We start from the raw sequence: 13,364 nt of genomic DNA, 5'->3' as shown, positions 1-13,364 counted from the left end.
GAGGGGGGCGGGCGGGACCGGGGAGCCGGGCCTCTCTCTCTCTCTCGCTCGCTCACTCTCGGCGGCGGCGGCCGGATGGTGCAGGCCTAGGCCCAGGCCCTCGGCTTGGGGTAAGAGGGGGAGCTACCGAATGAATTGAGCGGCCGCCGGTGATCGGAGGTAAATTATTTATTTATATATATATAGAAACAGATGGTATTTTCTTTCGGGGAGGGAGGGAGAGAGAGATGGGAGGTAGGCCGCAGGCTTCGGAGAGAGAGTGTGTGGGGGAGGAAGAGTGTGTGGGGGAGGAAGGGAGGGAGTGAAAGTGAGAGGGGGGAGGAAGGAGGGGGAGGGGAGAGAGAGGGAGGGGGAGTGTGTGGAGGGGGGCAGGGGGAGTGTGTGGAGGGGGGGAGGGGCAGTGTGTGGAGGGGGGGAGGGGCAGTGTGTGGAGGATGGGGGAGGGCAGTGTGTGGAGGAGGGGAGGGGCAGTGTGTGGAGGGGGGCAGGGGGAGTGTGTGGAGGGGGGGAGGGGCAGTGTGTGGAGGAGGGGAGGGGCAGTGTGTGGAGGAGGGGTGGGTGGGGGGGAGGGAGGAAGGGGCGGTGTGTGGGGGAGGGAGCAGGGGGAGTGTGGGGGGGAGGGCGTGGAGCAGGGGGAGTGTGGGGGGAGGGCGTGGGGCAGGGGGAGTGTGTGGAGGGGGGGAGGGGCAGTGTGTGGAGGAGGGGAGGGGCAGTGTGTGGAGGAGGGTGGGTGGGGGGGAGGGAGGAAGGGGCGGTGTGTGGGGAGGGAGCAGGGGGAGTGTGGGGGGGAGGGCGTGGAGCAGGGGGAGTGTGGGGGGGAGGGCGTGGGCAGGGGGAGTGTGTGGAGGAGGGTGGTGGGGGGGGGAGCAGGGGGCGGGGAGGGAGCAGGGGGGTGGTGGGGGGGGAGCAGGGGGGTGGTGGGGGGGGGGAGCAGGGGGGTGGTGGGGGGGGGAGCAGGGGGGTGGTGGGGGGGGGGAGCAGGGGAGTGTGGGGGGGGGAGGCAGGGGGGTGGTGGGGGGGGAGCAGGGGGAGTGTGGGGGGGGGAGGCAGGGGGAGTGTGGGGGGGAGGGCGTGGGCAGGGGGAGTGTGTGGGGAGGGTGGTGGGGGGGGGAGCAGGGGCGGGGAGGGAGCAGGGGGAGTGTGTGGAGGAGGGTGGTGGGGAGGGGGAGTGTGGGGGGGAGGGCGTGGGGGCAGTGTGTGGAGGAGGGTGGGGGGGAGGGCGTGGGGGCAGGGGGAGTGTGTGGGGGAGGGCGTGGGAGGGAGGCGGGGGCAGTGTGTGGAGGAGGGTGGGGGGAGGGTGTGGAGGAGGGTGGGGGGGGAGGGCGTGGGGCAGTGTGTGGAGGAGGGTGGGGGGGAGGGTGTGGAGGAGGGTGGGGGGGAGGGCGTGGGGCAGTGTGGGGAGGGAGGCAGGGGCAGTGTGTGGAGGAGCGTGGGGCAGGGGGAGTGTGGGGGGGGGAGGGCGTGGGGCAGGTGGAGACAATGACGGTAGTGGCAGTTTGGGGGAGAGAGTGTGTGGGGAGCAGGGGGGGGGGTGAGTGGGTGGTTGAGGGTGGAGAGAGTGAGGGGTAGGTTAAAGGTGCTGGGTGAAATGTGGGTGAGGTACAGTGGGTTATGTGGGTGAGGAGTGTGTGTGGGTCCTGTGTTATGGAGTGGGTACAGTGGGTTGTGTGGGTGCTGTGTTATGGAGTGGGTACAGTGGGTTGTGTGGGTGCTGTGTTACGGAGTGGGTACAGTGGGTTGTATGGGTGCTGTGTTATGAGCGGGTACAGTGGTTGTGTGGGTGCTGTGTTATGGAGTGGGTACAGTGGGTTGTGTGGGTGCTGTTATGGAGTGGGTACAGTGGGTTGTGTGGGTGCTGTGTTATGGAGTGGGTACAGTGGGTTGTGTGGGTGCTGTTATGGAGCGGGTACAGTGGGTTGTGTGGGTGCTGTGTTATGGAGTGGGTACAGTGGGTTGTGTGGGTGCTGTTATGGAGCGGGTACAGTGGGTTGTGTGGGTGCTGTGTTATGGAGTGGGTACGTGGGTGTGTGGGTGCTGTGTTATGGAGTGGTACAGTGGGTTGTGTGGGTCCTGTGTTATGGAGTGTGGTACAGTGGGTTGTGTGGGTGCTGTGTTATGGAGTGGGTACAGTGGGTTGTGTGGGTGCTGTGTTATGGAGTGGTACAGTGGGTTGTGTGGGTCCTGTGTTATGGAGTGGGTACAGTGGGTTGTGTGGGTGCTGTGTTATGGAGTGGGTTGTGTGGGTGCTGTGTTATGGAGTGGGTACAGTGGGTTGTGTGGGTCCTGTGTTATGGAGTGGGTACAGTGGGTTGTGTGGGTGCTGTGTTATGGAGTGGGTACAGTGGGTTGTGTGGGTGCTGTGTTATGGAGTGGGTACAGTGGGTTGTGTGGGTCCTGTGTTATGGAGTGGGTACAGTGGGTTGTGTGGGTCCTGTGTTATGGAGTGGGTACAGTGGGTTGTGTGGGTGCTGTGTTATGGAGTGGGTACAGTGGGTTGTGTGGGTGCTGTGTTATGGAGTGGTACAGTGGGTTGTGTGGGTGCTGTGTTATGGAGTGGGTACAGTGGGTTGTGTGGGTGCTGTGTTATGGAGTGGGTACAATGGGTTGTGTGGGTGCTGTGTTATGGAGTGGGTACAGTGGGTTGTGGTGGGTGCTGTGTTATGGAGTGGGTACAGTGGGTTGTGTGGGTGCTGTGTTATGGAGTGGGTACAGTGGGTTGTGTGGGTGCTGTGTTATGGAGTGGGTACAGTGGTTGTGTGGGTGCTGTGTTATGGAGTGGGTACAGTGGGTTGTGTGGGTCCTGTGTTATGGAGTGGGTACAGTGGGTTGTGTGGGTACAGTGGGTGCCTGGGTGAAGATACCAGGTTTGCAGTAATGGATCTGCGGAGATCATTCCCCTGAATTCTCTCTGTTCTGCTCTTGAAGCCTTGCTTGCCTGGATACACCATATTCATGATTGTCATGTTTTCCTGTGATTCGTACTGTGTTTAAATACCATTTAATCCCTCTGTGTTGACCATTGCCCAGAAGGTTTTGATGTGCCTAGTTAACTTTATTGTAGCCTGATCTCCAACCTACGAGGCTTGCCATTGGCGTGGGATCATTAACTTTACCCTTACCGTTCTGGCTGTTTTCTTTTGTGTGCTGCTTTCCCAGCCCCGAGACATTCTTTTACGGGTCTGTTTCTGACTGAAGTGTAACGCAGGGTGGTGAGCGTATTTGTGTTGTGTTTTTGTGCAGGCAGCTGTAGCCAGGCTTGCTGCGCGCCGTACTCTATGTCCATCTGCTGACACTTTTGATTCCAGGGCCTTTGCCGTGCTAACCGACTGCCTGTCTCGCTTCCAAGCCCTGGGTGAGTCGAAACGTCCCACAGCTCAATGTCGTCATTCCCCAGCGTCTGCATGCTCCTGGCTCTGACTGCATCACCCTCGCGTTGATCCGGCGTCCAGTCTGTCACGTTCTTCCCCCTCTGAACGTTGCCCACCGACTTCCCCAACCTCCCACTGCTGGAGTCTTAACGGTTTGTTTTCTCAGACGCTCTCCTCCCCCAGCTCCACAATCCAGATCCTGCAGCCTTGGTGGGGCTCCCAGGCAGTGTCCCAGACGCCCGCCCCCCCCCAATCCTCACCAGCTCCACTGGGTCGGTTTCATCATCCGCGTCTTCGAGTGCTTGCTCCTCTCGATCTGGGAAATCTTTTCTTGTCCAAGTCCCAGCTGTGCCCTCCGTACTCTGACTGAATCGCTGCTTACTTCCCCATCCCCTCTGATCTTGACTTCCACCCCCCCCCCCCCACCCCCCCCCCCCCCCCCCCCCCCCCCACTCTGGAATTTTCTTCCTGAAGCAGTGTTCTTGCTAATTGTCTCAGCTCCCTGCTCGTACAGCCCTAGTGTTTTTCGGATTCCTCTCACCGCCCCCAAATTTCTTCACTTCCGGCTCAATGTCCAGCGTTTCGAAACCCCTCCAGCATTTGTTTGGGAGCTGGAGCTGGAGCTGGTCCCGCTCGGCTCCGAATGCCCTCGTGAGTAGGGTGGTGCTGGCCAGACGAGCGGCGGGAAGCTTGCAGTGCTCTGTGCTGGTTTAAGCGGGATAGACTCCACCACACCCATGGGCCCCTAACTCTTTGCTGTTGTCAACTTAGGCTTGCACTCTCTGGACTCGGGTAAGCAGAGTGTTGTCCCTACGGTGAGAGATGTACTCCACCTGTGGGGATTTCTGAATAATGTGGCTTGGAGACCCTTAAACACTGGTTTCCACATGTATGTTAGACATACTACAGATCAATAAAGCACGTGTACCCCCCTGCCCATCCAGATGTTTCCTCTACTGCAGTACATCTGCAATGGGCCTATACTCTGGAGTTTAGAAGAATGAGAGGTGATCGTATTGAAACATATAAGATTCTAAGGGAGCTTGACAGGGTAGATGCTGAGAGGCTGTTTCCCCTGGCTGGAGAGTCTAGAACTAGGGGGCATAGTCTCAGGATAAGGGGTCGGCCGTTTAAGACTGAGATGAGGAGGAATTTCTTCACTCAGGGTTGTGAATCTTTGGGATTCTCTACCCCAGAGGGCTGTGGATGATCAGTCATTGAGTACATTCAAGGCTGAGATCGTTCTACTCCCTTGCCCCACGTCTGCCACCTCCTTCAGCCCTGCGTCCCAGGGGTGCCCTCTGATTTTCTGACTCTTGGTCTCCTTTTGATGCCCCTCTCCCCCTCCAACTGTTTGGTTTTATCTCGTCGTTCGCCTGTCTGTCATTCCCCTAGTCACAGGGTAAGAAATTGCTGTTTGCTTTTCCATAGTGTGTTGATATTTCCGCTCACCACCTCTCTCACCACACTGAGGTCTCATCGCAGTCAGTACTCGAGCACTGGATTGATTAACTGCCTTGCCTGTCTCTTGTTTTGGGGTGGAATGTCCTGGTTATACTGACATGCAGTGCCGTAATCCATGCCCAGTGCTGAGTACAGCCAGCTGAAGAATTGGAGCTGCCTCAGCTGCACGGTGTAGTTCTGCACTAAGCTCTTGCCTTCTCTTTCCTGACTTGCTGATGTACGTTTCAGTTTGAAATCCTGCAGGAGCACAAGCAGAAAAGACCAGTTGTTTGCGCTGTGCAGAGTGGGTGCAGCTTGCATCTTGCTGCCGGGCTACAGTAATTAATGCTGCTGTGAGACCCGTCTGGTTTACTCTGTCACCAATTCGACACCTGATTTAGGAGAGCATTAGAAAGTCCCAACTCGTTTAGCGCCGTGCTATTGTATCGATTGCTTCGAAACTGTGCTTCAGGCAGGCGTGAGACAGTAGCCTGGTACCCAGCTGTGAAAGGTCTGCGCTGACCTTGTCGACTAGCTTCAGTATGAGTGACGCTGTGCTGACCATTCCCGGCGGCAGTGGTTAGGAGCTGTGCGAGTTCCAGTTGTGAATTGCTTTCTCTTGTGGTAACGTTAAGCTGAGTTGTTAGACTTGCAGTTTAGTCACACGTTCCCTTAAAGGGGAAGGGAAGTATAAGGCGAGTTATATTCTGTTCAAAGTGCAAACGCTGGAAATCTGAAATAAAAATAAAGGGGCCGGAGGTGAGCTGTGGGGTACAGTGCTGAGGAGCTCATTTCAGTGCAGCAAATGGTCCGATACACCCACACCCCCAGGCTGGTCCAGTAATATCAGTGACGGAGTGGGTTCCTTCGCAAACAGTGGGTTGGTGAAGGTGGCTTCAATCCAGCCTAAGACTTGCTCCGAGTTTTGTCTGATTACGCTCCTGTGAAGCCCACCGGGATGTTTTCTTAGTGTTAACGGCACTCTAGAAGTGCCAGCTGTCGTTGTTCAGGCTGCGAATGCAACTGAGGAATGATGTTAAACAGGATTTCGGTTCGTACGTTTGACTTGCTTATCTCTAAAGGGAAAGGGTTTAAATGCGACAGAATATTGACCTTAACCTTAGGTTTCCAAATAACCATGATTGTGACACTCACGTACTGTAATTCACGCTTAAGTTTTCTAATTGTGAGTGTTCCTAATGTTCCCTGCATCATTCTCCAACGTCCCTGAAGAGTTTAAGAAAAAGATTGAACTCCTTTCTTCCCGTTCTTCCCCTTTCTCCCAGATGGCTAAAAGTGATTCTCAGTACGTGAAGAGTACTTTTTTTTTTATTCGTTCATGGGATGTGGGTGTCGCTGGCGAGGCCGGCATTTATTGCCCATCCCTAATTGCCCCTTGAGAAGGTGGTGGTGAGCCGCCTTCTTGAACCGCTGCAGTCCGTGTGGTGAAGGTTCTCCCACAGTGCTGTTAGGAAGGGAGTTCCAGGATTTTGACCCAGCGACGATGAAGGAACGGTGATATATTTCCAAGTCGGGATGGTGTGTGACTTGGAGGGGAACGTGCAGGTGGTGTTGTTCCCATGTGCCTGCTGCCCTTGTCCTTCTAGGTGGTAGAGGTCGCGGGTTTGGGAGGTGCTGTCGAAGAAGCCTTGGCGAGTTGCTGCAGTGCATCCTGTGGATGGTACACACTGCAGCCAGAGTGCGCCGGTGGTGAAGGGAGTGAATGTTTAGGGTGGTGGATGGGGTGCAGTCAAGCGGGCTGCTTTGTCCTGGATGGTGTCAAGCTTCTTGTCCATCACACTCCTGACGTACGTGTGTGTGTGTGTGTGTGTGTGTGTGTGTGTACACTTATTTACTGGGACATGCAGGCAAACTAAGGTATATAAGGCACTTATAAGTGTACTGTACTTTAGTCTGGTGAACTCCAAAAGTTAGAGTTTATTAGGTTATATTTTAAGCGGAATTCTTGGTTGGGGAGACCATTGTTCAACTTTGCTGAAGGTCAGGTTGAGTTTGCCTGAGTAGCAACGTATGTGCAGATAGAAGAGAGGCCTCTTATGCGCTGTTCACACCAGCTCTCCTCTGGGTGGAAGCTGAGGAATGCAGGCGTGTTTGTTCAGGCTTACAGAAGGGGACTCGTGCTTCCTTATTAGAAACCGGTCGCCAGGAAGCTGCAGAACACTTGGGGTGAGACAGGCTTTGCTTTCTGTTTGAAAGCTGCTGTCACGCTGCTCCCGGCCATCCATAAATCTCCAGTGTGCTCGGCGGACATGGCGTTCCGAGCGAGGAGGTGACTTCATACGCGAGACTGAAAGGAGAGATTCTCGATTTACGGTGTCCCAGTCTTTGGTGCGCTAGGCTGCAGGGTGGCCGGGAAGGGGCTCGTTCTTTTCCTGTGTGTTTGGTTGTGAAAGTTTATCGTGCCGTGTTACAGTAGTGCAGGCAGGCTATTGAACTGTGAAATAGTTGAACCCGGCCCGATTCTCATCTCTGACACCCACAAACCGAGCACCTTTTCAGGAAGGGCACTGGTCAGTGACCAGGAGTACTTTGGAGAGAAAGAATTGCATTCATGTCCTCCAGGCCTCCCAAGTGCTTCACAGCCCATCAATTATTGAACAAAGTGTTGTCATTGTTGTTTGATATACAAACGCGACTGCCAATCTGCTCCCACAAACAGCACTGAGATCGGTGACTTGTTTAATCTGTATTTTAATTGTAAACAATTTTACAACACCAAGTTATAGTCCAACAAATTTATTTTTAATTCCACAAGCTTATTCCACAAATTTAAAATTCCACAAATTTGTTGGACTATAACTTGGTGTTGTAAAATTGTTTACAATTGTCAACCCAGTCCATCACCGGCATCTCCACATCCTGTATTTTAATGATGTTGGTGAAGGAGAATGTTAGCCAGGACACAGGGAGAACTCCCTGCTCTTTCTCGAATAGTGCCAATGGATCTTCCCTGCCCACCTGAGAGGGTCTAACATCTCATATTGCGATCATGTTTTGTTGTAGTGGCAAACCTTCTGGAAAGGAATTGATGATCAGGGATGACTGACCCTCTGGTTTTCTCCTCTTTCCCTTTGGGGAACTTTGGGCCATTTCTTGGTGGCTCATTGGAATTGAGGGGCGGGTAGTTTCGGAGTTAATGACTGTGGAGTCCAGCAGGTTTGCAGTTGCAACGAGCAGTTGAATACATGAGGAACAGATCTTTCTACAGCGGTACGAGTGATGGTGTCAGTTTGGATCTTAACCGATGAATAAATAGGTTTGTCGTATTTCAGGAAATGCCCCTTGTATATCCGTGGTGTAAGTGAATAAGACAGGTATTGCCCTCTAATGCAGCTGTCGAACAGAGTATTAATGAGCAGTTTCCTGTTTCGAGTCTCTAAAGGAGGCCGCATTGTGTTAGGTCTGTATTTTCTGGGTGGTGTGCAGCTCTGGTCATTGTCTGCACCTGACTCCTGCGTGTTAAATGTCGACATTAGCTGCCTCCTGCTTCAATATTGTGCAAAAACTTTAATCCTTGCTATGCAGTGTATGTTAAGTTTAACCAATCTCGAGGTGAGATTTTAATTGCAATAAACGTATCTTGGTTATTTAGGTTTGCTTTTAAAAAAACCTTCCGTCCTCTAGGGAAAGCCCCAAACTCTCAGGGTGTACGGTTCCACGTCTCGCCAGCGAGTGACTCCAGACTGTGATAGCGGAGGGTGATCCAAATACGATGGAATTTTAATTTTTATCCCTTGGTCAAAATGTCTCCTGTCGAGGCTTTGAGTCACCGTATCCGCGGCAATTTGCAGCTCGCCTTCCCATCTGCAGGAACAGAATGCAGTCTGACCCGCTGTTTAAAATAAGGAAAGCTACAGTGGGGCCAGTTCTGTGGGTCTGCGGCTTGTTTTATGCGTGAAATCCACGCGCGCTGTTGGGAACGTTTGAGCGTCAGCGATGGTGAGACAAGCTAACCATCATTCCTCTCCCTGTCGCTATGTCTCTGGTCCCTTCCACAGTCAGTTGATTGCCAGGTTAGCAAGCCGTGCGCTCCGCCTGTCCGACCGTTGTAACATCATCCCGACGGCTGTTTCCTCCCCGCTCTGCCAGCTTGGCTCGGTTGGCAGGGCTCTCCACTCTGGGTCAGAAGGTTGCGAGTTTGAGCCCAGCACCAGGATTTGAATGTGTGATCCGGGTGCCGGAGCGAGGGAGTGCTGCATTGTCGGAGATGCTTTGTTTCGTGCAAGTTGTTAAACCGAGTCTCTGCCTGTTCAGGTGGGCATTAATTATCCCCTGGTACAACTGGAAGAAGAGCAGGGGCTGTACTGGGCTATGAGTTTAGTGTTTAAACTGGCAGTGTGTGTGTTTCAGGTAACGCATGATGGAGGAGGTGCAGCACGATGGCAGTAACAACACAGACTCAGGAACACCTCAGCAAGTCGCCCTACAGCCTCAGACAATACATCTCTCTCAGCTCGCACAGCAGGTAAACATTGGCACGTAGCGTTTACCATCTGTCAAACATTTAGACCCCGTGCTGCCGTTAGCTGGCTGACCCCTCCGCTGCCTCTGTGTTGTCAGGCTGCTTGTCCCACATCCAGTCCTGGATGAGCTGCAACTTTCCCCAATTAAACATTGGGAAGACCGAAGCCATCGTCTTCGGCCCCCGCCACGAGCTCCGTTCCCCCGCCACTGACTCCATCCCGCTCCCCGGCTACTGTTTCGGGCTGAACCAGACCATTCGCAACCTCGGCGTCCTGTTTGACTCTGAGCTGAGCTTCTGACCACACATCCGCTCCGTCACCAAGACCGCCTGCTTCCATCTCAGTAACATTGCCCCCGCCTCAGCTCATCTGCTGCTGAAACCCTCGTCCACGCCTTTGTTGCCTCCAGACTCGACTTTTCCAATGCTCCCCTAGCCGGCCTCCCATCTTCCACCCTCCATAAACCCTCCAGCTCTTCCAAAACTCTGCCGCCCCGTATCCTAACTCGCACCAAGTCCCGTTCACCCATCACCCCCCTGTGCTCGCTGGCCTACGTTGGCTCCCGGTCCAGCAACACCTTCTACCTCCTCTCCGCGCACCCCAGCCCCCCCACTTGAGATGTGTGTAGTCATTTGCTTACATGTAGATATGATGTGGAGATGCCGGTGATGGACTGGGGTTGACAATTGTAAACAATTTTACAACACCAAGTTATAGTCCAGCAATTTTATTTTAAATTCACAAGCTTTCGGAGACTTCCTCCTTCCTCAGGTAAATGAGGAAGGAGGAAGTCTCCGAAAGCTTGTGAATTTAAAATAAAATTGCTGGACTATAACTTGGTGTTGTAAAATTGTTTACATGTAGATAGGCATCAGAACTGTAGGCACTCCACATGTGGAGACCCTCCTTTGGCTGGGGCGTTAAGAATACAGCGGTTTCTGTCCAACAGTATTGACAGTTTGTTGAGATGTAGATTCAGCTGCCAAGAGCAGCGTGGCCCAGGTCAAGTGGGGTTGTACCTGTGTCCCACGACCGTGCGGCACCCTGTGTTGCTGCGTTACAATCTCCCCGTGCTTCGGAAATTCACCGCAAGTGTTCATTTATGGTGGCCTTCTGCTGAAGGCCTATTCGGGCACCAGTCACGTATTAGAAGCCACTTTTAATATGAAAAAATAGCAGCCAGTTCCTCGGTACGTTTGGGGGCAGAGGGACGTACCACGGCCTGCTTGCACGTTTGTGGCGATGCAGGTCTGTTTCATTTCCGTGCTACTGCAGGTATCGCCCACGACAAAAGCAAGGAAGTGATCACTCCCTACCTGTGGTTTATCTGCCCAAGTAATGCGATTACTACCTGTCCTCATCAAGGTGGGAATGAGATTCTTCTCTTCAGGCACCCCGTGTCAGCGTCGAGCAGTATCCGTGTCGACCCCCAGGTCATGGCCAGGTGCAGAGTAAAGCTTCCTCCTCGCTTTGGTACGACAACACGCTTAAGCCCCACTGTACCAGTGTAACGTGTTTCCACACCAGCCACCCAGTGGCCTTTCTGAATTAAATTACCAAGTTGGGGGATAGTTTTGTGGTGTAGAACCGTGGGGAACTGAATTAGGACTGCCCCAAACTTTCACCCCATCAGTCTATGCTGGGATTGAGCCTTGATCCCAGAGGTCAAAGTGCAAGGTTTAACCCACTGTACCTCGCAGTTCCTTTTTTTTTTCTTATTTTTAATTCCAGAGACATTATTTGATCCTGTAAATTATAGGCTGCACCTTCCCAGTCCCCGTCTCCCCTCACAGAACCTTGGAGTGCAGAGTCCTGCTTAAGTTTGACCTCTGAAGCTGCGGCGTGGTGTTTTATTTATCCCTTCTTACTCGGCCAGCTGAGAGATGATAAACAGACAGCGCAGATCTCGTGGGTCTCGTGCCAGCATTGAGACGCCCTCTAACCCTTGTGCGCCTTTTACCTAGGTGTCGATGGACAGTTCGGCTCCAGTGACGGTACTGCAGCTGCCCGGGGGGCAGTCCGTTCACGTTCAAGGAGTCATCCAGACGGCCCAGTCATCGGTCATCCAGGCCCCACACATTCAGACTGTCCAGGTAAACCCCTACAGCCAATCTCTCTAGGGCATAATGATGTGAGGTTTTCTGCCAGTGTCCTCCCCGCCCCCGCTGCCGTGGGGGGGGGGGGGGGGGCCGTGAGGCACAGTGCTCACAGCACGGCACAGAATGTACCGTTCGTTTGTGAGTGGTGTGAAGGGTTGTCACGCACCAAGTCATGTGTTCGAATCAAATGGGCGTGATGTTGGCAGAATGGTTTACATCTGAGGCAGACGGCCGATGAGGGTTAACCTCATCAAGGCACCTAAAATATTAAATACTGAACTTCAAAATCTGCGGACGGCAACAAACTTTGGGGGGTTGTTATGGTTAATGCCGAGGAAGACGGCGACAAAATGCAAGGGGACATTAATAAACTTGCAGAATGGGTGTGTAATTGGCAAATGAATTTCAGTATAGCTAAGTGTGAGGTGGTGCATTTTGGTGGGAAGAATAAGGCCGCGTATTGTTTGGAAACTAAGAGTCTAAATGGGGTAGAGGAGCAAAGAGATCGTGGGGTACAGATTCACAAATCACTAAAAGTAACAACGCAGGTTAATAAGGACATTTTTTTAAAAAAGGCAAAGCAAGCACTGGGGTTCATTTCTAGAGGGATAGAATTAAAAAGCAAAGAAGTTAAACTTGAAAAGAACCTTGGTTAAACCACACTTGGAGCACTGTGCACAGTTCTGGTCTCCATATACCTTGGTTAGACCCCACTTGGAGCACTGTGCACAGTTCTGGTCTCCATATACCTTGGTTAGACCACACTTGGAGCACTGTGCACAGTTCTGGCCTCCATATACCTTGGTTAGACCACACTTGGAGCACTGTGCACAGTTCTGGTCTCCTTATTACAAAAAGGATATCGAGGCACCGGAGAAGGTGCAAACAATATCTACAAGGATGATACCACAACTGAGAGGTTATAACTATCAGGAAAGGCTGAACAGGCTGGGGCTCTTCTCTAGAAAAGAGAAGGCTGAGGGGTGACCTGATAGAGGTCTTTACGATTATGAAAGGGGTTCGATAGGGTAGACGTAGAGAAGATTTTCCACTTGGGGAGACCAGAACAAGGGGCCATAAATATAAAATCGTCACGAATAAATCAAATAGAGATGGATTTAAGGGGAAGCTAGATCAGCACATGAGGGAGAAAGGAATAGAAGGATATGCTGATAGGGTGAGATGAAGTAGGGAGGGAGGAGGCTCGTGTAGAGCATAAACGCCAGCACGGACCAGTTGGGCCAAATGGCCTGTCTCTGTGCTGTAGATTCTGTGTGATAGGGGTACAACCACGGAGCAAACCCATGCAGTGTTACAGTGACTGACTTGGTGTCTAGGTAGAAGTAAGCCTTTTTTATGTTGCACTTCTGGGGGAATCCTTGGAGTGTTGAGGTGATTTGTACCATTGATTGACCTGTACAGACACGTACCAGGGATTCAGGAGACGCTGTGACTTGACCTGGTGATGTGGTTATTTTCTAATTGTTGAGTTTCTGGGCAGTGGTGAATTTTCATTTTTTTTCTGAACCCCTTCGGTGGGTTCCACTTATCTCAGATATAATGTGATGTGCATTTGTGTGTCTCTGAGCATGTATGTGCTTGTGTGCACATGGAGTGAGATGTTTGTTGAAGGGTGCAGTCCTGAAAGACTAGATCTTAGCTTCGATGCAACAAGAATGAAGGCGCAGGAGTTTGAGGGAGGTTTGAGTGAGTGATCGCCCAGAAATTTCATTTATACACCTTTCACATTCTCCAGACGTCCCAAAGCGCTTTACAACCAATTAAATACTTTTGAGGTATAGTCACTGTTGTTATGTGACTACACTTCAAAAGTAAGATCCCACAAACAGCAGTGAGATAAATGACCCGTTCTTGGTATTGGTTGTGGGTTTAAATGTTGGTCAGGACACCGGGCGATCTCCCCCGCTCCCCTCTGAATAATGCCATGGGATCCTTTCACAGACAGCCGA

The 13,364-nt window shown here is 52.6% G+C and overlaps 1 protein-coding gene across 2 annotated transcripts in view; it reads left to right on the top strand.

Moving 5' to 3' along the window:
- The window catches only part of LOC137307022 (cyclic AMP-dependent transcription factor ATF-1-like), a 32,808-nt gene continuing 19,444 nt past the window's right edge, over window positions 1-13,364 (top strand). Inside the window, exons 1-4 of one of the 2 annotated variants that reach the window (XM_067976366.1) lie at window positions 1-159; window positions 3,241-3,352; window positions 9,183-9,297; window positions 11,260-11,388. In XM_067976366.1, the coding sequence (XP_067832467.1) occupies window positions 9,190-9,297; window positions 11,260-11,388 (237 nt within the window). In that variant the 5' untranslated portion in view covers window positions 1-159; window positions 3,241-3,352; window positions 9,183-9,189. The remainder of the gene's footprint in view (window positions 160-3,240; window positions 3,353-9,182; window positions 9,298-11,259; window positions 11,389-13,364) is intronic. The other variant, XM_067976365.1, reaches the window with a different exon arrangement.

This window comes from Heptranchias perlo, chromosome X (genome assembly GCF_035084215.1).
Source record: "Heptranchias perlo isolate sHepPer1 chromosome X, sHepPer1.hap1, whole genome shotgun sequence".
NCBI classification, from domain to species: Eukaryota; Metazoa; Chordata; class Chondrichthyes; order Hexanchiformes; family Hexanchidae; genus Heptranchias; species Heptranchias perlo.
Note: the sequence above shows the minus strand (reverse complement) of the source record. Positions and strands in the feature narration are given on the sequence as shown.